Source organism: Vulpes lagopus, chromosome 21 (genome assembly GCF_018345385.1).
Source record: "Vulpes lagopus strain Blue_001 chromosome 21, ASM1834538v1, whole genome shotgun sequence".
NCBI lineage: Eukaryota > Metazoa > Chordata > Mammalia > Carnivora > Canidae > Vulpes > Vulpes lagopus.
In genome coordinates this window covers 38749771-38772446 of record NC_054844.1, presented here as the reverse complement: position 1 = coordinate 38772446, position 22676 = coordinate 38749771, and the positions used below count along the sequence as shown (strand labels likewise).

The 22676-nt window shown below is 60.5% G+C and overlaps 1 protein-coding gene and 1 long non-coding RNA gene across 7 annotated transcripts in view; one reads left to right on the top strand and one right to left on the bottom strand.

The window, feature by feature from the left end:
* The window catches only part of HDAC7 (histone deacetylase 7), a 37928-nt gene that overhangs the window by 8085 nt on the left and 7167 nt on the right, over positions 1-22676 (top strand). For 2 of the 6 annotated variants that reach the window (XM_041735500.1, XM_041735501.1), the window contains exons 2-18: positions 8766-8816; positions 12168-12352; positions 12490-12580; positions 12876-12987; positions 14016-14131; positions 14329-14454; positions 14799-14890; positions 15083-15193; positions 15343-15523; positions 15780-15976; positions 16223-16396; positions 17531-17750; positions 19270-19403; positions 19569-19689; positions 19940-19989; positions 21202-21309; positions 22566-22621. In XM_041735500.1, the coding sequence (XP_041591434.1) occupies positions 8766-8816; positions 12168-12352; positions 12490-12580; positions 12876-12987; positions 14016-14131; positions 14329-14454; positions 14799-14890; positions 15083-15193; positions 15343-15523; positions 15780-15976; positions 16223-16396; positions 17531-17750; positions 19270-19403; positions 19569-19689; positions 19940-19989; positions 21202-21309; positions 22566-22621 (2125 nt within the window). Of the gene's footprint in view, positions 1-1083; positions 1175-2155; positions 2292-2646; positions 2689-8765; positions 8817-12167; positions 12353-12489; positions 12581-12875; positions 12988-14015; positions 14132-14328; positions 14455-14798; positions 14891-15082; positions 15194-15342; positions 15524-15779; positions 15977-16222; positions 16397-17530; positions 17751-19269; positions 19404-19568; positions 19690-19939; positions 19990-21201; positions 21310-22565; positions 22622-22676 lie in introns of those variants that run through there. The other 4 variants (XM_041735504.1, XM_041735503.1, XM_041735505.1 and 1 more) reach the window with 4 other exon arrangements.
* On the bottom strand, positions 1025-6492 carry LOC121479725. The gene is made up of 3 exons (XR_005984810.1): positions 3559-6492; positions 1594-2673; positions 1025-1153 (listed from the first exon to the last, which is right to left on the bottom strand). It is a non-coding gene; the product is annotated as an uncharacterized LOC121479725 (long non-coding RNA).

Below are 22676 nucleotides of genomic sequence, written 5' to 3'. Positions count from 1 at the left end.
TGTTGTGGAACTGGATCCTGGACCCCGGGATAACGCCCTGAGCTGAAGGCAGACACTCAACCGCTGAGTCACCCAGGCGTCCCTATATTCTGTTTATTATTATTATTATTATTATTATTATTATAGATGTAGGTCTTGTGCATTGTAGATGATTGGACAACACAGACAAGCGAAAATTTAAAAACTGAGAAACATTCCAGCCCCAGCGGTCAGAGACCACTGCCACAATACCTCTTCATACCTCCCTGTTCCCTGGCCTGCCCTTATATGTCATATTTCCTACAAAAATGCGATGACACTGCACATGCTGCCTTTTCAGTGATCTCCACCTCCCACGATTGTACATTTTCATCTCATCCAATTCCCAGTTGGCCAGAAATTGTCCTTCACAGCTGGTTTGTCCAGATCAGTACCCAGGACCACGCATCTGTTTACTGAGTTCCCTGAAGGCTGTATAAGCACCCTGGCTGGATTTTGTGGTCTGGAAAAACTCTGGCCCACCGAGTCCCAAGGGCAGCCGCAGAACCCTGGCTGCAGAAGGGAATCGTGTTGCCGGGGAAATCTCCCTGATAGACCTCTGCCATCTTCCAAAAAGGAATAGGCCAAACAAGGGGGATACCCAGGCGCGACTGGGATGGGGATCTCTGGGCACTTACTGTCATTAATATTAATGTGGCATCCTGTGAGTGCCAGCATTCATAGCTTATTGCTATTCAGGGACTCCTCTATCTGCGACGCCCCCAGGCCCTGGGAGCAGGCCCCGGCCTCTGCCTTCCCCTGCCCCAGGTCCAAGGGCACTGATGGCCTTTGGCTGCGTTCCCAGTCCCCAGGAGTCCGTCCTAAAGGAGGGTGCTCTGTTCTGCACCGGTGGGGGCCTCCATCTCTCTACCTGCTCCAGGCCTGCCTGTGTGTCTGAGGCCTGGAAGGAGGGGGGAGGTGGAGAGAGAGAGAGAGAGAGGGAGGGAGAGCAAGCTTCTTCTCCCGAGGGAATTCACTCCCAAGTAGCCGCTCCACGGGTGACTTGCTCTGGTTATGCAACCTGCGTTTTCTACAGTGCTTGACAGCTTCCAGAGTGCTTTCACGCAGCGTTTGATCCTCCATGGCAGCCCTGGGAGGTTGGCTTGTTCGGTTCCGTCCTGCTGGAGGCCGCTTGCTTACAGGAAACAATAAAACGGTAACATGTACATTTAACAAAACAGGGAAAACATAAGATGCAAAAGGAAGCGAAGACGGGTTTGGGAGTGCCTCCTGGAGACAAAAGGCATCTGAAGGGCCCAGGCAGAGATGACTATCTCGGTTTTTATTTTTGTTGCCGGAGCTGTTTTCTGGGTGGAAGAGTAGCACACTGTGGGTGCGCCGCCCGGGAGTCCCACCCCGGCCTTCGGATGCCCGGATCCGCTGTGGCCCGGGTCCCCCGCTGGCCTCACTCCCCACCTGGGGAGGTGGGTGCACTTGTGCACCTGCAGCCCCAGGATTAGGAGCTTAGGTTCTGGAGCCCCAGAAGCCCACCCACAGAGCTGTGCAGCCTCCACAAGTTCCTTAAAAATGCCGCACCTCAGTTTCCCCTTTGTGAGAGGAGGCTACTTACGGTACCTTCCAGACGGGGCTTTCGGTGAGGACCAACCGGGACACAGTGCAGGTCAGGTGTCACCCAGCCCGGTAACCGGCGCGCAGTGGGCATTCAGGATGTGGCTGTGGATCGTCGCTAATCTCATTCATTACCAATTAGAATAAGATAGTAATAAGGATCATTATTAATCTCATGATTTTGGGGCCCCCCGGGCAGCCTCTGGCCCGGACTGAGGGGCCTCCTGGGTGGCACGGGAGGGAGCAGCCAGGGAAGGCCCGACTCCTGGCTCCCGGGCAGGTGGCAGAGGAGGAGCCGGTGGGCGAGCAGGAGAGGGGGACGCGGGGGACGCGATGTGGCCCGGCCGAGGAGGGCCCCCCCCGCAAGCTGAGGGAAGGAACAGGAGAGCTTGGAGGGGAGAAGGAGCGGCCCTGAGAGCAGCCCCGGGGCGGGGACCGTGCTTCCTGTTGGGGCAAGCGCTGGCCCTTGAGAAAGACTGTCTGGGGCTGGCGGCTCAGAGGGAGCAGCTGGTCTAAGCGGGCAGCGGGGCCTGGGGGAGGGCAGGGGCCGAGGCCCAGGAGCCTCCCCCTTCTCCCCACCTTGCAGATGGGGCCCCCACCTTGGCTGCTCAGGTCGTCTTGCTTATGATCGGAGAGATGGTGCTTAGGTATCAGGGCGAACTTCCTATCTCCGGGATTGGAGCCCGGGGCGCAGGGCAGTGAGGGTAAGTGGGACCCGGGCTCCGAGGGCTCCGAGGGCTCCGAGGGCTCCGAGGGCTCCGAGGGCTCCGAGGGCTCCGGGGGTCGGGCCGCGCCGCGGGGGGCGGGGGCGCGAGCTCAGGGCTTCCCGGTGCTCGCCGCGGGCCCCGGGGGGGGGGGGGGCGCCCGGGACCGGCCGGCGGGGCACTGGCCAGGGGCCCCGAGCCAGGAAGGGCTCTTTCCCACCCCCGGGAGCCCGGGCGCCGCTGCCATGGTTACGGCTGCTTCCTGTTTGATTCATCTCGCCCCGCAGGAGGGAGCCGCCTCCCGCCGGCCGCTGCGTGGGGCTGTTTACAACAGCCGCGTGTGGGATTCCCAGAAAGAGACTCCAAACCGGACATCCTGCGGCTGCAAAATACCCAGGTGTCAGGAGCTAAAAATAGGCGGCCCAGGGCCCAGGGCCCCAGGCCAGGGGAAAGGGGCACGCGCGGCCGGGCGGGGGGGGGGGGGCGGCGGTGGCCTCCTCTCCAGCCCCCCCCAGGGCGCCAGGGCCCAGGCTCCCCTCCCCCAGGGCTGGCTGGTGGCCTCCCATCCAGCCCCCCCAGGGCTCCAGGGCCCAGACTCCCCCCCTAGGACCGGCTGGTGGCCTCCTCTCCAGCCCCCACCAGGGCCCAGGCTCCCCCCCCCCCCCCCAGGGCTGGCTGGTGGCCTCCTCTCCAGGCCCCCCCAGGGCTCGGACTCCCCCCCCAGGACCGGCTGGTGACCTCCCCTCCAGGCCCCCCCAGGGCTCCAGGACCCAGGCTCCCCCACCAGGACCGGCTGGTGACCTCCCCTCCAGGCCCCCCAGGGCTCCAGGGCCCAGACTCCCCCCTCCCCCACAGCTGGCTGGTGGCCCCCCATCCAGCACCCCCCCCAGGGCTCCAGGGCCCCAGGGCCCTGGCTCCCCTTGGAGGGACTGACTAGGGTCTCCCCTCCAGGCGCCCCCCCCACAGGGCCCCAGGGTCCCAGGCTCCCCCGCCCTAGGGGACTGACCAGGGCCTCCCATCCAGCCCTGCCCCCCCAGGGCTCCAGGGCTCCAGGGCCCAGGTTCTCCCCCAGGACTGACCTGTGGCCTCCCCCCCCAGCTCCCCCCCCCATGGCTCCAGGGCCCAGGCTCCCCCCCCCTGCCCCAGTGCTGGCTGGTGGCCTCCCATCCAGTCCCCCCCACCCCCCCTCAGGCTCCAGGGCTCCAAGGCCGGGGCTACCCCCAGAGGGACTGACCCAGGCCTCCATCTGGGCAGGTGGCCCACCCACCTGTGAGCCAAGCCTGTGCCCCAGGGGTAGCTGGGCCCTCGGCCTACAGCAGCCAGGGCAGCTCCGGGATGCCAATGAGAGTCTCAGGAGCTTCTAGAGAGAGGGTGCAGCAGGCAGTGGAGAGCTCGGGAAAGTGAAGCGGGTGCTCTTCCAGGACCCCGACCTGTCACCGGCCCCTTGTTCCCACATGCAGTCCGAAATCATTGCTTGGAATCTTCCAAGTCAGCAGTTGCTCCACATAAGTGACTCTTCAGGGTTGGCCGCACGAGGACCCCGAGATGAAACAGGCAGCTTTTGCTCTCGAACCTCCAGCAGGCCAGGCCCGGGGTCAGCTGCCCATACTGGTCTCTGTGGGGCCAGGTGGCTTTTCCATCTTTCCCTGTGCCCCGGGCCTTGTGCTTGCTCCCCACCTGTTGGCCTGTGAAGTGCCCAGGAGGGACAGTGGGGGGCAGTGGTCAAGAATATGGATTCTGGAGCCCGGGGCCTGGCCCAAGCCCCAGCTGAGCCACTTCCACCTTTTGTGACTTCAGACAGGTTACTTAGTACTACTGGGCCTACTGATCTCAATATTAGGGATTTAAAGAAAAAAACTCCTAACTACCTCCTGTCCCAAGGGTTAGATGAATTAGCAAATGTAAGGCACTCAGAACACCTGACCCACAGGAGTGTTTACAAAAGTTCTGATGGAAGAGAAAGGGAGGGGAGTGCCCTCCCGGAGAGGAGAGGCCAGGCCTAAGAGATGGGGCAGGGAATGCCTCGGGCAGAAGATGGACTGTGGCAGAAGAGGAGAGGGTGGGGGGTGGGGGGGAACCAGATGCTGAAATGTTTTTGCCAGAAGGGAGGCCACCACCAAGTTCTGGGACAAGTGGTATTAATCATGACTCCTGAGGGACCCCCTACCACCTACCTACCCTGTGCTGGGCGCTTCGCACACAGTGTTGCTACTCTCAGATGACCTCTTCCAAGTGCATAGTCTTCTTGCCAGCCGGGCAGCCGAGGCTTGACCGGGTTACACTTGAGTCCCTGGCTCTCCCTGCCGGTCACTGGGGGATTCAGAGTTTGAACCCACATCCATCTGACCTCAAAGCCTCTGTGCCGTGGAGCCTTGATTCCATTACTTTGTGTGGCAGGAGTTTCTAGCCAGCTTGCAGCCAGCCCCCTGGGTTCTAGGTAAATCTGAGCAATAAGCAGCTTAATGCCAAGATAATGAGCAATCGAATTAATAATGAGCAAGAGAATTTCTGGAAGGTGAGGGAGAGATAAGAAACCATTAAGAAAAAAGGGTTGATTCTAGGGAGGTTCCTGGGAGTTGGATGATTGAGACAGTTTTTGTTTTAACACTTTTTGAGACTCTGAACCTTTTGCAGTATCTGCAAGTAGTCTATTTTTTAATTTTTTAAAAAAGATTTTATTTATTTATTCATGATAGACACAGAGAGAGAGAGAGAGGCAGAGGGAGAAGCAGGCTCCATGCAGGAGCCTGATGCGGAACTCGATCCCGGGTCTCCAGCATCATGCCCTGGGCCAAAGGCAGGCACTAAACTGCTGAGCCACCCAGGGATCCCCCTATTTTTTAATTTTTAAAAAATTGTGGACTGTGTGTGAAACTCCTTGAAAGTGAGAACCGATTTCATTCCTATGTCCATCTCCTCGGGCCCTGGAGCAGGGACCTCACATGCAAGTACTGGGTGCCTGCGCTTGGGGTGGCCTTCTTGGGTTTCCCAGCCCTGCTCTGGCCTGGTTGTACTGCTCACCTGCTGGGCCACTGTGGCCTAGCTCTTGCCTCCTCCTTGAAGTGAGAGTGTTGGCCTGAATAAGCTCTAAAGCCCCCTCATCAGCTCCTTATGTTCTCAGATTCTGTGACCGGAATGCCTTCCTTCGAGAAGAGCCTCTCCTTCATGCTCGGCGCTCACTCTGTGTCAGAAGGGCCTGGCAACCGTGATGTTCTTTCCCGTGTTTATTTATTCTTGGATCTTCCTGAAGCCGTTTCACCCCCAGCTTTCATCTTCTCTGCCAGCCCCCATGCAGAGTCAAGCTTTGTCCTGCTTGTGTCAGGGAAACAGAACCAGAGCCACGATGTGGGGGTGTGGAGGGAGCCAGCCCTGAACCCGGGCCCTGGCCTCCTGCCACTGCCTGCTTTCCCCTTGCCCGCCGGGGCCCAGGCCTTCCTGCTACTCTGCTTCAGTGAATCAGGAGATCAGAAAGGTGGGGACAGCCTCAAAAAAGGCATCAGAGGCCTCGGCAGGGGGCTTCTGGGTGGCAGTGCTCCTAGGAAAGCCCTCCTCGTGGGAGAGCAGGTGAGCGGGCTGGGCTCACCTTTCCAGCCCCCTTGCGTATGCCTTGGGGTGAAGTGACATCTGTGGGGTAGGGGAGGCCCAGGCCCACAAAGTAGGAGTGGGAGACCAGCTTGCATAGGTGTTCAGGGGGCCCTTCTGGCTGCCCTGGGGGTTTCTGAGAGCGGGGGTGGACCCACTGGGGCAGTATTTCTGGGGCTCTTTGGTTCTGTGCGAGGTCAGGTGTGCCAGTTTGGGAATATAACTCGGTAGGCCCAGGTGCCTCGGTGCCAAGTAAACAGCCTCTTCAGTCCAACTACAGTGGCTTCCAAAGGTAGAAATAGGGGGCAGCCAAGGAATCCAGAAAGGAGAGCTCTCCACCTTGGCTGGGAGCCATGCAGAGAAGGGTCTAGGCCTAGGTAGTGTTGAGTCCCATGAGTCCATTCACTCCTGATTTTGTCTCTCTGGCCCCAGAGTAGTGGTTAACAGCACCCTGAGAGGGGACAATGAGAACAAGAGTCTCCCAGATAAATCATCGCTAAGCCTGCACCTGCAGGGTGTTCACCCTGTGGGCTTAGTTCACCCATTAGCTGGGGTCCCTGAGATACGTTTCCTTTCTCTGGGACACAGGAGGTTTTATTTTTGTTGCTTTAGGCTCTTCGGAACTCAAAGGCCGTCAGCACAGAGCCAGGGAGTTGGGGGAGAAACAGAACTTTTTCCAGGAATTGCTTTTGGAAGCAGCCCCTGTTGGCAACACGCACACACACATGCGTGCGTGCTCCCAGCTTTTCTGAACACGGTTTCTATCATAGATCATCATCATAAAACAGCCCTTTGGGCTCAGTAATAAACACTCCAGAGTTCAGGGCCATTAGTTTTTCTCCTATCCAGAGAGTGCATGGTGTCCTGAATCCACGGTTACCAGGGGAGCAGGGCTTGGCTCTGCTCCCCAGCGTGGTTGCTGCTGACCAGCCTCAGGCAGGGACCGAGGGCGTATAGGACAGAACTCCCAATGGGGGGGCTGGAGGCGCCAACTCTGGGCCCGACACAGCCCATGGGAGCGTAGTTCAGACACCTTTCCTGGGGGACCAGGTCCTGCCAAAGGAAGAGGCAGTCCCACGAGAGTGGGGGTTCCCACGTCCCCGGGGAGACGATGCTGCCTCCCCCAACCAGTGTTCCTTGGGGCTCACAAACCTTGAGAAATCTTCATGCCACGTCCTAGGCAGGGGACCAAGCTGGGTGTGGGGGGGTCCGTGACCCCTGAGTCGCTCATTCCTAGTAGAGCCTGGCGTGTGTGCAGCAAGGTGTTAGGTGCAGACGGGCACGGCTTGCGAGTGACCCCACGGAGAGCATCGTTAGTGGGGCGTTGAGGTGGTGGACACAGTGGGTGCTGTGGGAGGGCGCAGTAGGGAGGTCGGGGTGAGCTTCCGGAGGAAGCCAGGGGGCTGGTGCGCGCAGAGTTTGGATAGGTGGAGCCGTCCTTCCCCACCAAACGTCAGCATCTGGACCTTGGGCACTGGCGTTTGAGGGCAGCCAGGGGGAGGCTCTCTGTGCCTACAGCTGCCCCCTCCCCCAGCGGTGCCTGCCTGCAGGGAGTTCTCCTTTCTTCAGCTTCTGGAAGAGGAACTATGGCTGCCCCTAAACACAGACCCAGAAGAGCAGCACCTGCCACTTGCTATTCAGACAGTATCCCTTCTGCCCCAGCGCTGGCTGGAGGAGGTCTTCTGTGTGTCCACCAAGTGCCACTTCCAGGTGGCCTTCCACCCTCCCGGACTCCTGTCCCCTCGGCCCTGAGCTGGGACAGCAGAAGGGAAAGGTGTCCGTCTTGGACAGGGAACCTCAGATCTCGTCTCTGTCCTTCCCTACCTCAGTGGGCCGCTGGGCAACCTCGTGCCTCCCCCGCTGGCCGGCTTGCGACCTACCATGGGGTTTCATGGGTTCTGAATGGGGAAGAGGGGGGTGAGTTCTGGTCTTGGCCTATGAGCCTGGGAGAGGTGACCATTTCCAAAAGGAAAGACTTCTATTTCAGATGATCCCCCCACCCCTCAAAAAAAAAAAACAAACGCTGAGAGGTTCTTTCTTTTTTTTTTTTTTTTTAAGATTTTATTTATTTATTCATGAGAGAGACTGAGACACAGGCAGAAGGAGAAGGAGGTTTCCTGTGGGGAACCTGATGTGGGACTTGATCCCAGGACCCTGGGATCATGACCTGAGCCAAAGGCAGACGCTCAACCACTGAGCCACCCAGGTGCCCCCAGAGGTTCTTATCTATGGGAGAAAGAGGCTGCAGGACACGGGACAGGGCAGCAGGAGGAAAGGGATTCCTTGGCTGTCTTCCAGACCTGCTACTTCACAGCTCCCACCGTTTCTGGCTTGACCTTCAGGCCATGATCCAGTCCCTCCCCAACTGTGGAAGGCTCCCCATTCCCACCTGCTCCTATCTGCTCCCACCTGGGAAGCCTCTGAGCAGCCCCTGGCTACCCTTCCCTGGGCCTGCCTGCTTCTCCCCATCTCCCTCCTGGTAGCCTCACCAGCAGCGCTCTCCCACCTCCGGCCACCTCCCCTGCCGGTTCTCTTGCCCTTTGGGGTATGGAACCCCGGGCCCTGGAAGGATGGTATCTGAGCACACCTATGAGGGCTGAAGGCACTGTTGGGTGGACTGGGCTGCAGCAAGGCGAGATGCCTGAGTCACTGCGTGAGCTGGATGAGGAAGAGAGGGCTGGCAGGTGCTTTCATAGGGCATGGGAATTTGAGGAAAATAATGGGGCGCAGTCCTCGCTTTTTGGTTAGTTTCTGATGTGGGTGCTGGGTTTGGGGTGCTGAGGCTGGAGTGGGGCCTCTTGCTGGGGTGGGAAGCCCACCTGGCCCGGCCCTCTCACCCCTTCCCCACCCCTTCCCTGCAGCCCCTTCATGCCCTCTCTCTTCTCTCTACAGATGGGACCCAGGTGAGCCCGGGTGCCCACTGCCCCAGGTCCCCTGGCACAGGTAAGAGGCGGGCCTGAGGGAGCCCATGGTGGGGAGTGCCACATGAGGCTGCAGAGGACATGGGAAGGGCAAGGAGCTGAGGGGCGAGAGAAGCAGGGTAGCCAGCTGATGGGTGCGAGGGTTGGGAGGTCGGGGTTCTGTGCAGGGGGTGTGGTGAGGAGTGGGGTAAGAGGGGGCACCTCTGGGTCTTGGCTGGTCCCACTGCTGGGGAGCACAACAGGAAAAGGAAAGGCAGGATGCTCTTCTTGTCCTTGCTGGCTGCAGTGAAACAGGAAGGCAAGTAGGAAGCTGAAGTTTACACTCAGACCCCCGCCTCGCATCAGGCTCTGGGCGAGGCGCCTGCTTCTTGTCTGTTGGCTGCAGTCCTCAGCCGGGCCCTGCAAAGTGGGCACGGCAGCCCTCGCAGGTGGAAATGCCCCCTGCTGCCCAGGTGGGAGGGGAAGGACCCCTCCCCTTCGTTCTCTCCATGCCCCTCGCCTCCTCTGCTGATGGGCTGCGCTGGGACTTCGCTGCGGCCTGGTTCAGGACGTGCCGGCGGGGCTGGGGCTGGAGTGGCTAACGGCTGCCCCTCTTTAACCCCTGCCGGTGTCCACGGAGGGCCTGCTGGCTGCCTGGCGCCTAACGGTTAGGTATGGCAGGGAGAAGCGAAGGCCTGCACCCTCTTTGCGTCACTCCTGGTTGTCCAAAAGCTTATAGGAAGGTTGGGGAGATAGGACACACCAGTAAAAAGGGAAACCGGAGTAGAACCCAGAACGTAACCAGTGCCAAGTGAGGGCACAACAGAAATATTAAATTCATACCTGTTGTCATCATGTAGTCCTCCTACACGTGTAATAACCAAAAAAAAAAAAAAGAAATTGGAAAAAGAAACACTGATGAACCTCCTCTCTGTGCCAGGACACCTTCCTGGGCATTTTCGAGGGGGACGGATACAGCGATTGATTCATTGATTCAACCAGTATTTGCTCGGTTCTTGTCACGTGCCAGGTACTGTTCTAGGTGCTGGGATAGTGAGAAATGTACAAACCAGGTTCCTGCCCTTGGAGCTGAACTGCGACGGTACCTGCCCATGCTGGGCTTACAGGGCACCGACCTGCCAGCGGGATTGGAATCCAGAGGCAGGAGGGACGCGGGGCCGTGGGCCGAGTGCAGGGAAGAGGGAAGATTGGTAGGAGGGGTAGGATATGGAAAAGTAGAATCCGAGTGCCCAGGACGGTCCCGCCGGCGGGGGGTGGGGGTGGGGAGTGGGTCATGGAGTAAAAGCTCACAGGTAAAAGTGCGTGGGCTTGTGACGGGATAGGAGCTGGTGGCAGAGACGAAGGGCTGTCTTCAGATGTAGGAGACAAAGAGAAGCTGGCTTAGCACCAGGGAGGGGAGACCCCCAAATGCCAAATGATCCCGAGCTGTGTTCTCTGGGGTGCCAGCGGGCCCCTCCCAAATTCTTGGCAGCCTTGTGCTCTGGAGGCTGTGGCGCCCCGTGCTCAGAGGGAGGGATGGGGCCTCTCACTCTGTGTCAGGCTAAAGCAGCTAGCACCATGTCCTGTGGCCTGCTTTGGGGTCTCTGAAGTCCCTCTTACATCGTCAGGAGAGTTACCCCAGGAAGCCAGGACACCTAAGACCCTTAGGTGGGAGATCTAAGATCCTTCCTGGCAGGAGTGTGTTAAGAGAGTGTGTTATCAGAGGTCTGGATTCAAGTGGAATGAGAATCTGGGTTCCCCGGGTGGATGCATGAACGAGGGGTGGGGACGTGGAAGCCGTGTGTCGCCCGCTGCAGGGCTCATCTGGGGGCACAGCCGTCCCCTCTGGCCTCTTGATATCTGGAGAGCCGTGTGGGCACCTCCCTGCGCGGCTCCTCTCTTGTCTCTATCTCACGATCAGAGAATGTTAGAACGGATGCCCCTTAGCAGCAGCCCACTGCAGACCCCTCTTCCTTTGTCCAGTGAGAAACCCCCATGAGGGGTGGTGACTTCCTGAAAGTCCATGGGAAAATGGAGGCAGAGCACTGGCCTTGGCAGGACCACAACCCATGCTCATTGTGCCTCTCGCCTGGCGGCTTTGGAGAGGTCCCTTCCGCTGAGCCTCAGTTTCCACATTTGGGGTAATGGAGTAGCGATAACCACCTCCCAGGGCCTATGGGGGCTTCAGGGTGAAAGGGCTTTGCAGACGTGCCTGCACCTGTGCTTGGATTTAAGGTAACAGGGAGTAACAGTTGAATTGGGCCCGGAGACTGTTCTCTGGCTCCCCGGCTGGTGCTCCATCACGGTGCCTTCTGGCCGCCCTGAGCCTTGGGCGCAGAGGCTCCCTGTGGCTGCCCTGACGGGGGGTGCCTAGCGTTGTTGGATGAGCTGAAGGAGGCCTCTCCGGAAAGGTTTCCCTAGTTGGGTGCTCTGTCCTAGGGCACCTGCTCTCACCCCCACTGCTTCCCCTTCTCCACGATAATGGCCCTGCAGACACTCTACCTCCGAGCATCTCCAGCTGCTCCATGCAGCCTGCCCAGCTGGCTGTGTGGGCATAGAACCCGGTCTGGTGGCTAGTTATAAATAGCTCCTGCCCCCACGGCCTTGGGAAGGTACTCCTGGGTGTGGGTGCAGGACACTCCAGAAGAGGCGGCTGAGCTTGAGGGAACCCGGAGCAGGCCCCCAGGGCACAGGGCCAGTGAGCTGCCAACAGGGCTGTGCAGGCTCAGGGTGGTGGGCCAGGGCTGGCTGTAGGTTTAAGGAACTGTCTCTCTTTTTTAAAAGTTTTTATTTATTCATGAGAGACACAGACACAGGCAGAGACAGAAGCAGAGGGAGGAGCAGGCTTCATGTGGGGAGCCCGATGCGGAGCTGGATCCAGGATCCCGGGATCACACCCTGAGCCCAAGGCAGACCCCCAACTGCTCAGCCACCCAGGTGTCCCAAGGAACTGTCTCTTCATCCTGTGGCCTAGGATTGAGTATGGGAGGGTGGCCACTGGGAGAGCCCCTGAGGCCCTCTGGGGTTGGAGGCTGAACAAAGGGGACTGCTTGCCGGGGGGATAGCTGTCTTTGAGCGTGGTTCATTAGGGGACAGCCTGGCCATATTCACTCCAGAGGAGAGGGGAAGGAGATGGTGGGGCCTAGAATGTTCCCCCATAGGGCTTGCAGCCCATCACCGTATCCTCCCAGCTCCCGCCCTGGAGAGGCAACACGTTTAGTGGAAAAGCAGTGCTCGGAGTCAGAAGGTGCCTTCGGGCACTACCTCCGAGCATGGTACATGATCGCGTGGTTACATGACCTCCTTCCACCCGGTAAAAGGGAACCAGACTCCCCTACCTCGTGCGTACAGGCGGCCCAGCGGGCCTCACTGTGCCCTCTCTGTGCGCCCGCAGGCCTCCCCAGGCCCCGTGCACACACGCCAGGCCCTCAGCCCCAGCCCATGGACCTGCGGGTGGGCCAGCGGCCCCCGGTGGAGCCCCCGCCCGAGCCCGCGCTGTTGGCCCTGCAGCATCCCCAGCGCCTGCACCACCACCTGTTCTTCGCAGGCCTGCAGCAGCGCTCAGCGGAGCCCATGAGGGTAAAGTCAGAGCTCCCCGCACACGAGGCGGCCTCGAGCTCAGCCCCCAGCCCCCCGCCCTCCCTCCAGCCTCCCGAGACCCTCAGCTCAGTCTCCAACTCCTTGCCCCTTCCCCGGGCGGCCGGCCCTGCCCACAGCTCCCCATGGACACGCCGGGGCCCCAGTTGCAGGTGGGGCGGCAGGAGCAAGAGCTGCGGCAGCTTCTCAATAAAGACAAGAGCAAGCGAAGTAAGGATGGAGGCCTCCCGGGCCTGGTGTCCCTGGCCTGGCCGTGCGCGGGGGCGGGGGTGGGAGCCACGCCGGCCTGGGCCTCCCTGTGCTGCTGGGCTCTGCTTGTGAATGTGGTGGGGGGGTGTCTGGAGGCTTCGAGGAAGGGGGTGGGGCCTCAGGCTTGGCTCTTGCCTGGAACTTCAGGGGTGGATGGGCAATGGGCAGACAGTGTGCCAGGGAGGCCACCGTCCGCCCACCCCCAGCCCACTCAGGATTTTCTCCTCCCCCGTCTCGCCCGCTTCCCCCCCCATAGGTGCCGTAGCCAGCAGCGTGGTCAAGCAGAAGCTGGCGGAGGTGATTCTTAAGAAACAGCAGGCAGCCCTAGAGAGAACAGTCCATCCCAGTAGCCCCAGCATTCCCTACAGGTAACACTCTGCTGTCTTGTGTCCCTGCCATGCCCCCTCCTCCCAAAGTGTCAACAAGTGAGCCCTCATCCTTGCTCCCTCTGCCTCCCAGCTGCCCGTCACCAGACCCTTACCCCTCATCTCTAACTGCAATGCTGCCCCAGGCCCTCTCCTCCCACCTGACACCTGCCTCCTTTTCTCCTGTGACTCTCTCCGCACCCCACCTGAAGTCCATCCTAGCTGCCCACCCCTGCCACAGCCATACTATGCTTGCTTGCTTCTTCCTATATGAGTCCCTTCTCTCTCTTTCTTTTATTTTTTATTTTTTTTTAAGATTTTATTTATTTATTCATGAGAGAGAGAGAGAGAGAGAGGCAGAGACACAGGCAGAGGGAGAAGCAGGCTCCATGCAGGGAGCCTGACGTGGGACTCGATCCCGGGTCTCCAGGATCCGGCCCTGGGCTGAAGGCGGCGCTAAACCGCTGAGCCACCTGAGCTGCCCTCTCTCTTTCTTTTAAAAGATTTTATTATTCATGAGAAACACACAAAGAAAGAGAGGCAGAGACACTGGCAGAGGGAGAAGCAGGCTCCTTTCAGGGAGCCTGATGTGGGGCTCGATCCTGGGACCCGGGGATCACAGCCTGAGCCAGAGGCAGACTCGACCCCTGGGCCACCCAGGTGTCCTATCCCTTCTCTCTTTATGACTTCCCCTGAGCACAAAAATATCCTGATCCCTAGAGTAGTTTCCTCCCACAGGAGACAGAGGCCCCAGGGTGACTGGCTCTCACCCCAACCCTGGGACCCTGGCTCCCATGCCTGGATCAGAGGCCTGCACTGCAGGCTGCCGGGATGGGGGGTGGCCCGGTGCTGCCACCTGGAGATGGCCCCTATTCTTGCGGCCGCACGCACAACGCCTGGCCCTGTCAGCTTCTGCCTCCCCTAGCAGGTCCTGGGGGCCCATGCTCAGAAAGGGCCCTTGCAGAGCCCTTGGCTGCCAGGCCTCTGGGCGTCCCTGCCCCTCTGAAGCCGGCTTGGCCTTAACTCCACAGAACTCTCGAGCCCTTGGAGACGGAAGGAGCTGCTCGCTCTATGCTCAGCAGCTTTCTGCCTCCTGTGCCCAGCCTCCCCAGTGACCCCCCGGAACACTTCCCTCTCCGAAAGACAGGTGAGTGGGACAGGCAGGTGGAGGCGTTCCGGGGGTGGGGGTTAGGGGCGCAGGACATGGGTGGGGAGTGTGGACGGGTCGGAGAGGGCAGCAGAAGGTCGGCCCACAGTGCTGGTCTCCCTGACCCTGCCTTCTCTTGGAGGTGAGCAGGAGGGAGGAGGGTGGTGTGGGGCCAAGTAACGCTGGTGCTCCCGCAGTCTCTGAGCCCAACCTGAAGCTGCGCTACAAGCCCAAGAAGTCCCTGGAACGGAGGAAAAATCCGCTGCTCAGAAAGGAGAGCGCCCCGCCCAGTCTCCGGCGGCGGCCCGCAGAGACCCTGGGTGGTAAGGGGCCACAGGGTGGGCGGAGGTGGCCCTGGTGTCCCTCTGGGTCAGGTCCCGCCCGCACAGGGCTGCAGTGCGTGGTTCCAGAGGATGTGTCCTACACGCTTGCGGGGGCGCTGAGTTGGGGCTGCAAGCCAGCCCCTGCTCCGCTGGCTACCCTGACGTCTGCCCAGAAGAAGGGGCACCTTAACAATGTGCCCAAAGGCGCTGGAGGCTAGCGGCGGCCTGCCTGCTTCCTGCCGTCCTGGGAAGAAAGCAGGGAGCAGAGGCCGCCCGCCGCCGGGGAAGGGGGACTGGCCCTGTTCTCCGGGCCCTGGGCCCTGACTGCACATCCCCGCCCCCAGACTCCTCCCCGAGCAGCAGCAGCACGCCAGCGTCAGGCTGCAGTTCCCCTAATGACAGCGAGCATGGCCCCAACCCCGTCCTGGGCTCCGAGGTAAGGCCATGCCAGGCTGGGCTCTGCGGGGGCGGTTCTGAGGCTCAGCCTTCTTCACAGCGAGCAGCCCTCACCGAGCTGGGGCCGCAGGGTGTGGGCAGCCCGGACCTGAGCCTCCTGGGGCTTCTGGGGAAGGCAGGCCGAGGGGTAGAGGTCTGGGACCAGTGACCCCTGCCCTGCTCCCCATGGCAGGCGCTCTTGGGCCAGCGGCTGCGGCTGCAGGAGACCTCTCTGGCCCCGTTCGCCTTGCCGACAGTGTCCTTGCTGCCCGCAATCACGCTGGGGCTGCCCGCCCCTGCCAGGGTGAGTGGCTGAGGCGCCCTCCCCCACTGCGAGCCCCCAGCTTCTGTCGCTCCCTCCTTCTCCCCCCTCCCCCAGCACCTCCACTGCTCTCTGCGGGGGGGATCATCCCCCCCCCATGCCCACGGTGACTCCTCCCTGCCTCTCCGCAGGCTGATGCTGACCGCAGGACCCATCCGACTCTGGGCCCTCGGGGGCCGGTCCTGGGGGGCCCCCATGCTCCCCTCTTCCTGCCCCATGGCTTGGAGCCCGAGGCTGGGGGCGCCTTGCCCTCTCGACTGCAGCCCATTCTCCTCTTGGATCCCTCCGTTTCTCACACCCCTCTGCTGACGGGTGAGTTCCAGGGCTTCTCCAGGGGAGGGGCTGGTCCCTGCATCAGGGCCCAGGGGCCCAGCTCGGGGCCCAGCTCGGGCCCAGCTCGGCAAGGGGCCTCTGGCCCCTTGTGCAGCCCCCCATCCTGCGTGTCTCCCTGCTGAGCCCCTGCCCCTCTTCTCCCCCACCCCGACCGCCACTCCCCCCTGCCTCTGCTGCCTTCCATTCCTCCCTTTGGTTCCCTCCTTATGCCCCACCCCAACCCCGTTCTTTCCAGTGCCCGGGCTTGGGCCCCTGCCCTTCCACTTTGCCCAGTCCCTACTGACCACCGAGCGGCTCTCTGGGTCGGGCCTCCACCGGCCACTAAGCCGGACCCGCTCAGAGCCCCTGCCCCCAAGCGCCACCGCCCCCCCACCGCTGGGCCCCCTGCAGCCCCGCCTGGACCGTCTCAAACCGCACGTCCAGCTGATCAAGGTGAGGGGAACTGGCTAGGGGAGGTGATGAGGGGTTGCTTCAGTGGGGCCCTAGGGAATGAAAGAAGGGGAGGCTTAGGAAGGGCTGGGACCTGGAGGGCCAGAGAGAGTATATGGCTCCTGAGGGCCAAGAGCTGCGTGGCCGCTCAAGTCCCAGCAAGATGAGTGGCCACCCAGCCCAGGCCACCAGGGCCCGCCACACCCTGCCTTCCAGCCTGGCTTCTCAGTGGACATCTCCCCTCCCCAGAGGCCAGCCAAGCCAAGTGAGAAGCCCCGACTGCGGCAGATACCCTCTGCTGAGGACCTGGAGACAGATGGTGGGGGAGTGGTGCCAGTGGGGGATGACGGCCTGGAACACAGGGAGTCAAGCCATGGGCAGCACGACACCAGAGGCCCGGCTGCTCTCCAGCAGCACCAGCAGGTAGGGTGGTGCCCGCGTCCCTGGGAAGGTGTAGTCGGGAGACTCTGGGACCTGGCATAGATGGAAGGGGCGGAGCTAGGTTATCGGTGCAGGAGACAACCCTGGGACCCATGGTTGTCCTTCCAGAGCCACACCAAGGTGCAGACACACACGTACCCATGCACACGGGTGCATACATACGCTTACACCCTCTGGCAGCCTGCCAGTCTCAGCGCGGGGAGCCACGTCCCTTGTCCAGTGGTGAGGCTGGCCTTTCACAGAGCGGTGCACATCCCTGCCCTAGTACCTCTCCCCTGTGACTGGTTGTACCGTGTCCACGAAGGGGGCCGGGACAGGAAATGGGGCAGAGCCAGGCACCAACGCTTCAGCCAGGGTGCTCTCACAGTGTGAGTCAGGCCGTGGGGTATGAGTTTGCTAGGGCTGCTGTAACAAGTACTACAGACCAGGTGCCGAAAATGCAGGAAATTTTCTCCAGCTTCTGGAGGCTGGAAGGCGGACACCGGGGTTAGTTCTTTCCGAGAGCTCTTCCGGGCCTCTCTCCTCGGCTGTAGATGGCTATTTTCTCCCTGTGTCCTCACATCATCTTCCCCCTATGCCCGCCTGTGTCCAACTTTTCCCTTTTTATAAGGACAAAAGTCGTTATCGGATGGAGGCGCACCCTAATGACCTCATTTTAACTTGATTACCTCTGTAATCACCTGTTTCCAAATAAGGTCACATTCTGAGGTACTGGGGCAGGGCTCAGGACTTTGTTGAATAGGAAGTGGTGGGGACACAACTCAGCCCATGGCATGTGGCAACAGTCCACACGTGTGCAGTGGCTCACGCAGGTCCCTGTGTCCCTGGGCAGTTGGCCCAAGGCCCTTTACCTGGGTTCTGGCTTTGGAGTCCCAAGGGTCCAAAGAACTCTGGTGGCGCAGGGTGGTCATTCTGGGCCACAGACCTTCGAGGGTGGCAGTGGGGTGGTGCCGAGGGTTCCGAGATCAAAAGCCAGAGCCCAGCCAGGAGGCAGGGCTAGAAGCATCCTGGAATCTCTCCTGGAAGGGGCCTGCCTGGAGGTTTCCAAGGTCTTGGGCAGAAGCACATGGAGCAGAATCTGGAGCCCTGGAGACTGAGGCCCCTTGCGTTCCTCAGGTGTTCCTGTGGGAGCAGCAGCGACTGGCTGGACGGCTCCCCCGGGGAGGAACTGGGGACTCTGTGCTGCTTCCCCTGGCCCAGGGCAGTCACCGGCCCTTGTCCAGGGCTCAGTCGTCCCCGGCTGCACCTGCCTCCCTGCCGACTCCAGAGCCCGCCAGTCAGGCCCGTGTCCTGCCCAGCTCAGAAACACCTGCCAGGACCCTGCCGTTCACCACAGGTAGGGCCTAGATCAGAGTGAGGCAGGACAAGGGGCTGGGAGCACACGGGGGCCCAGGCACAAGTCCGTGTCGTGTCATGACGCCCCTCAGGACGTTCTCGGAGGCTACGGAGCACTCTCTTGGCCCTGTTAGATCTGCGTGGCATCCATGGCGCAGGCCGAGTGGGTGGTCGTCCTCGTTTTGCAGACGAGGAGACCTGGGTTCGGGAAACCAAGGTGACAGGCTCACGGTCAAAGAGCAAGCTGCCGGTGGAGCCAGGTTGAGAACCCGCGTCCCCTGACAACTAGTTCAGACCTTTAAAAATACTTATTATGGCTGCTCTGTTTGCAAAAAAAAGCTCCAGAGCATTTTTGAAACATTGAAAAATACAGAAGTACCTAAGAATAAAATAAAAATCACCAGCCAGCATCCCACCAGCCCGGGCAGCCTCTCCTGAAGCTGCTGTAGTTCAGCGCCACCTTCGTCCCCACTGTCCACAGATACCGTACTCACACTTGTGTGTTGTGCCCCACTTTGTTCTGTGAGATGTTACAGGTGCATCATGATGCAATTAACCTTTATTTATTTTTTTACTTTTTTAAAGATTTAATTTATTCATGAGAGACACACAGAGAGAGGCAGAGACATAGGCAGAGGGAGAAGCAGGCTCCATGCAGGAAGCCCGATGTGGGACTTGATCCTGGGAATCCGGGATCACAACCGGAGCCAAAGGCAGACACTCAACTGCTGAGCCACAATTAACCTTTAAAAGCAAGATTTTCATAGTATTTCATCACAGTATTTTATTTATTTATTTTTTTTGAAGATTTGTTATAGGGTTGAACAGCTAGGTGGCTTCTGATTTTTTTTCTTCCTGGTGTGAATTCACTTGTTCCTAAATCTTCACTCGTCCCTGGCATTGTTTCCCGAGGGCTGCTCTTAAGGAGTGGCATCCCTGGGTCAAGTGATGTGAGCATTTTGAAGATCCTGATGTCCCGAGGCGTGCTGACAGAGACCCACCCGCCTGCGCAGGGCCCTCTAGGCGTCCCGCTGGTCGGGCTGAAACAGTCACTTCCCCAAAACTGCATCTGTCTTGTCACATGGCCCCAGGTCACTGTGGGCTTCCCAGCTCTTGGTTTGGGGGTTTCTGAGGAATTCTTTCTCTTCTCACTCCCCATTGGCAGCCTGTCTGGGTCATGACATCCAGGGTGAGACCCCGTTAGGCTGTGAGCTCTTGAGGTCTTGGTAGCCATCCCGAGTCATGGGAGGAGGGCCAGTGTGGCAGGAAGGCAGTGGCTGTATGGCAGCAGTGTTGGCTGGGGCATGTGGGGTGGGGAGGAGCTGAGGCTGCCCGGGCAAGAGGCTGGGGTGTGTGGTATGAAGGGCCAAGGGGCAGGATGGGGTATGCGGCACTGTGTGTGTGTGTGGGGGGGTGGGTTCAGGTCAGCCTGTACGTGGGTGTGAGTGTGTGCAGCCATGCAATGGAGGGGAGGTGCGGGGGCTTCCCCGGGCCTGGGCCCTGAGCCGGGCTCTCGGCAGGGTTGGTCTACGACTCGGTGATGCTGAAGCACCAGTGTTCCTGCGGGGACAACAGCAGGCACCCGGAGCACGCGGGCCGCATCCAGAGCATCTGGTCCCGGCTGCAGGAGCGGGGCCTCCGGAGCCAGTGCGAGGTGAGGATGCAGGGTGGGGGCTGCGCAACTGGACGAGGCAGGCGTGTAATGGAAGGAAGGGGGCGGGAGGCCCCGGAGCCAGTGTGAGCGGAGGGCCCGGCGGGTGGTGGTCACGGCAGGGAGGCGGCGAGCAGGGGCTCAGGAGCTCTGCGCACCCTCCCTCAGTGTCTCCGGGGCCGGAAGGCCTCCCTGGAGGAGCTGCAGTCGGTGCACTCGGAGCGGCACGTGCTCCTCTACGGCACCAACCCGCTCAGTCGCCTCAAACTGGACAACGGGAAGCTGGCAGGTAGGGGCCCAGGGGCGCCTGGGACCTGCACACATCCCCTGACCCACCCAGTCCACCCGTGCCCTGTGTTCTCTTGTCCCGGCTCCACGCAGCCTGTCCCTCCAGCATCCTGGGTGTCCCCACCCCGCCCTGGTCCCCCTGCTGTCCCCCACCCTGTGCACCCGCCTCCAGCCCTCTTCAGGGCTCTCTGCTCCCAGGCAGGCCGGGGCCGAGGGGCTTCAGCTCACACACACTGGGCTTCTCCCCACAGGGCTCCTGGCACAGCGGATGTTTGTGATGCTGCCGTGTGGTGGGGTAGGGGTAAGTGTGCCCGGGGGGTCTTGAGCGGCCATTGCCTTGGGTTCTCGGAGCTTCCCCCCTTCTGTTCTCCCAGGCCCAGCCCCTACCTGCTTGTTCTTGTGGTCCTGCCAGACCCACTGGGCCAGGGGCTCTCCCCTAATGCTCCTCTGCCGGCTAGAAGCTCCCTATGGACAGGTGTGTCCTCCACCCATCAGTGTCTCCTGAGTGGGGGGCCCTTTGGCTTACACCTAGAAGGTGTTTGGTAAATGCTGAGTGAGGCTCAAGGAGCAGGGGATCGTCTCCCTTCGTAAGACCCTGGTGGTGGTCGGGATCCGCCCTTCCTCACACGCCGGCCTGGCCTCCGGGGCTGTGGGGGTGCCTCCAGTGTCCTCGGTGACCCAGGCCGTTCTCTCCCCCAGCCCGGCGTCCCCTCGTCCCCGTTCAGTCTGCTTAGGGGGCTCCCTGCCTCCTCTGGTGGTGCCCCTGCAGGAGTGTGGGGGCAGGGGACGGAGGCCTAGTTTTGGAGGGAAGTGGGAGCCGTAGCTGGGGGGCTGTTTGGGAGCCAGTCAGTGTCCTGTTCACAACTTCCCATTTCTTGCCACTTTCTGATTTTTCCAACTGTTGTTGCTTCTGTTTTCTCCTCCCTCCTCTCCCTCTGTCTCTCTCTCTCTCTCTCTTTCTCCAGCCTCTTGCGACTCTCTCTGCCTTCCTCGCCTCTCTTGGTCCGCCTCGCCCTCCCCATCTCCCCATCATGCCCCCCGGCCCCTCCCTAGCCTTGAGGCCCAGGGACTGGGTTTGGGGGGCCTCCCAGCCTGGGCTAGGGGCCCTGAGTGGAAGACAGTGGTGCAGACGGCCCCTCGAGCTCCGACCGTCCCGCAGGGCCTGAGCAGAGTCAGCTGGGGCTTAAAACCCCCTCCCGGTCCAAACCCCAAGTCCCGCCCAGGTAACGCCATGCCCCCTCCTCTGACCGGGGAGGCAGGCGCGATGCTGCCGGCAGAGTGCTGGCCACATACGGGCTGGTGATATGGACTGAAGCTGGGAAGGAGAAGTCATGCTGGGATTGGGGGACACAGGAGGCCTTGCCTTTGGGTGGTGGGGCACTGGGGAGGCAGCACTGTCTGCCCAGCTCCCTGCCCCTGGGGTCCTGGCCGTGGGGTGGGCACCGCCCAAGTGGGCCCTGGCTCCTGTGGGGCGGGCCTCGGATGATGCAGGCCCTGACTCTGGCCCCCACAGGTGGATACCGATACCATTTGGAATGAGCTGCACTCCTCCAACGCAGCCCGCTGGGCCGCCGGCAGCGTCACCGACCTCGCCTTCAAAGTAGCTTCCCGTGAGCTAAAGGTAGGAGGTTGGAGTGGAAAGTGGGTAAGCCACAGAGGACGTAGCAGGACGCGGGGCAGAGGGGAAGGCCAGACCCAGAGCCCTAGGCCTCTCGCTCTTCCTGCCCGGATATCCCCACAGGGTTTTGGAAGGGAAATTGAGAGCTCTGGGGACCAAGCTGAGACTCGAACCTTTATGCTCGTCCTGATGCTGTTGGGTAGGGAGTCAAGCTACTGGTCTTTAAGAGAGCCAGGGTCCTAATTATTCAGGATCACTTAACACACAGACCTGCTGTGTGGCCACTGGGAGGCTGCACAGCATCTCTGGACCTTTGTCCATTGGCAGATTGGTCCTTGGCAATCCTGAGGTCTTTCTGGTTTTGTTTTTAAAAGATTTTATTTATTTATTCATGAGAGACACAGAGAGAGAGGCAGAGACACAGGCAGAGGGAGAAGCAGGCTCCCTGCAGGCGGCCCCTTGCGGGACTCGATCCCAGGACCCCAGGATCATGACCTGAGCCAAGGGCAGATGCTCAACCACCCAGGTGTCCTTTTATTTATTTATTTTTTTAAGATTTTATTTATGGCAATCCCAAAGTTTTATAGCTAGGGTTGGTGCCTGTGCGTGTTTGCTCTGGGCTGAGCGCCTTACAGGGGCTTGTGCTGAGGCCCGCACGCACCCTGCACTGTTGAAGAGCTCACAGCCCAGGGTGCTCACCTGTTCAGCGTCCTGGCTCCTCCTCGGGGATGGGGAGGGGGGCATGCAATCCAGAGCTCAGCGCTGGGCTTTAAGGTCGGGCTTCACCCCTTTACAAGTGGGCAGCTTCCCATAGTTATTTCACTTGCCCAAGCTTCAGATTTCTCCTCAGCTGTGAACTGGAGACAGTCACGTCTCTTCTGGAGGTGTTGTGAGGACTAGATGACATTTAGCTCAGAGAGATGTCAGGATGAAGTCCTGCGTTTATAGAGTGCCGGGGCCCGGTGCCGGCCGTGTAGCTTTTACCGAACAAATGGTAGCTGTTGGTATGAAGTGATAAGAGGCAGGACACTCCCGGGTGGGGGGTTTGTGTTCACGGCCAGCCTAAAAGCAGAGGATGTGCGGCCTGGGGGTCCGAGCCTCGGGGCGCCTCAGATCCAGCCTGGCCACGTTCAGAGCTGCAGACAGCTAGTGTCCTATGGCCTCTACTCAAGGGATGAGCCTGGGATTGTGGGCAGCTTCATGGAGATGTGGGTCCAGGTGCCGGCCGTTTGGCTGACAAGCATTCTTTCTGTTTCCAGAATGGTTTTGCTGTGGTTCGGCCCCCAGGACACCATGCAGACCATTCCACGGCCATGTAAGGCTGGGGGGAGACTTGGATGGGGGTGAGATGGGGGCATTCCCTCTCCATC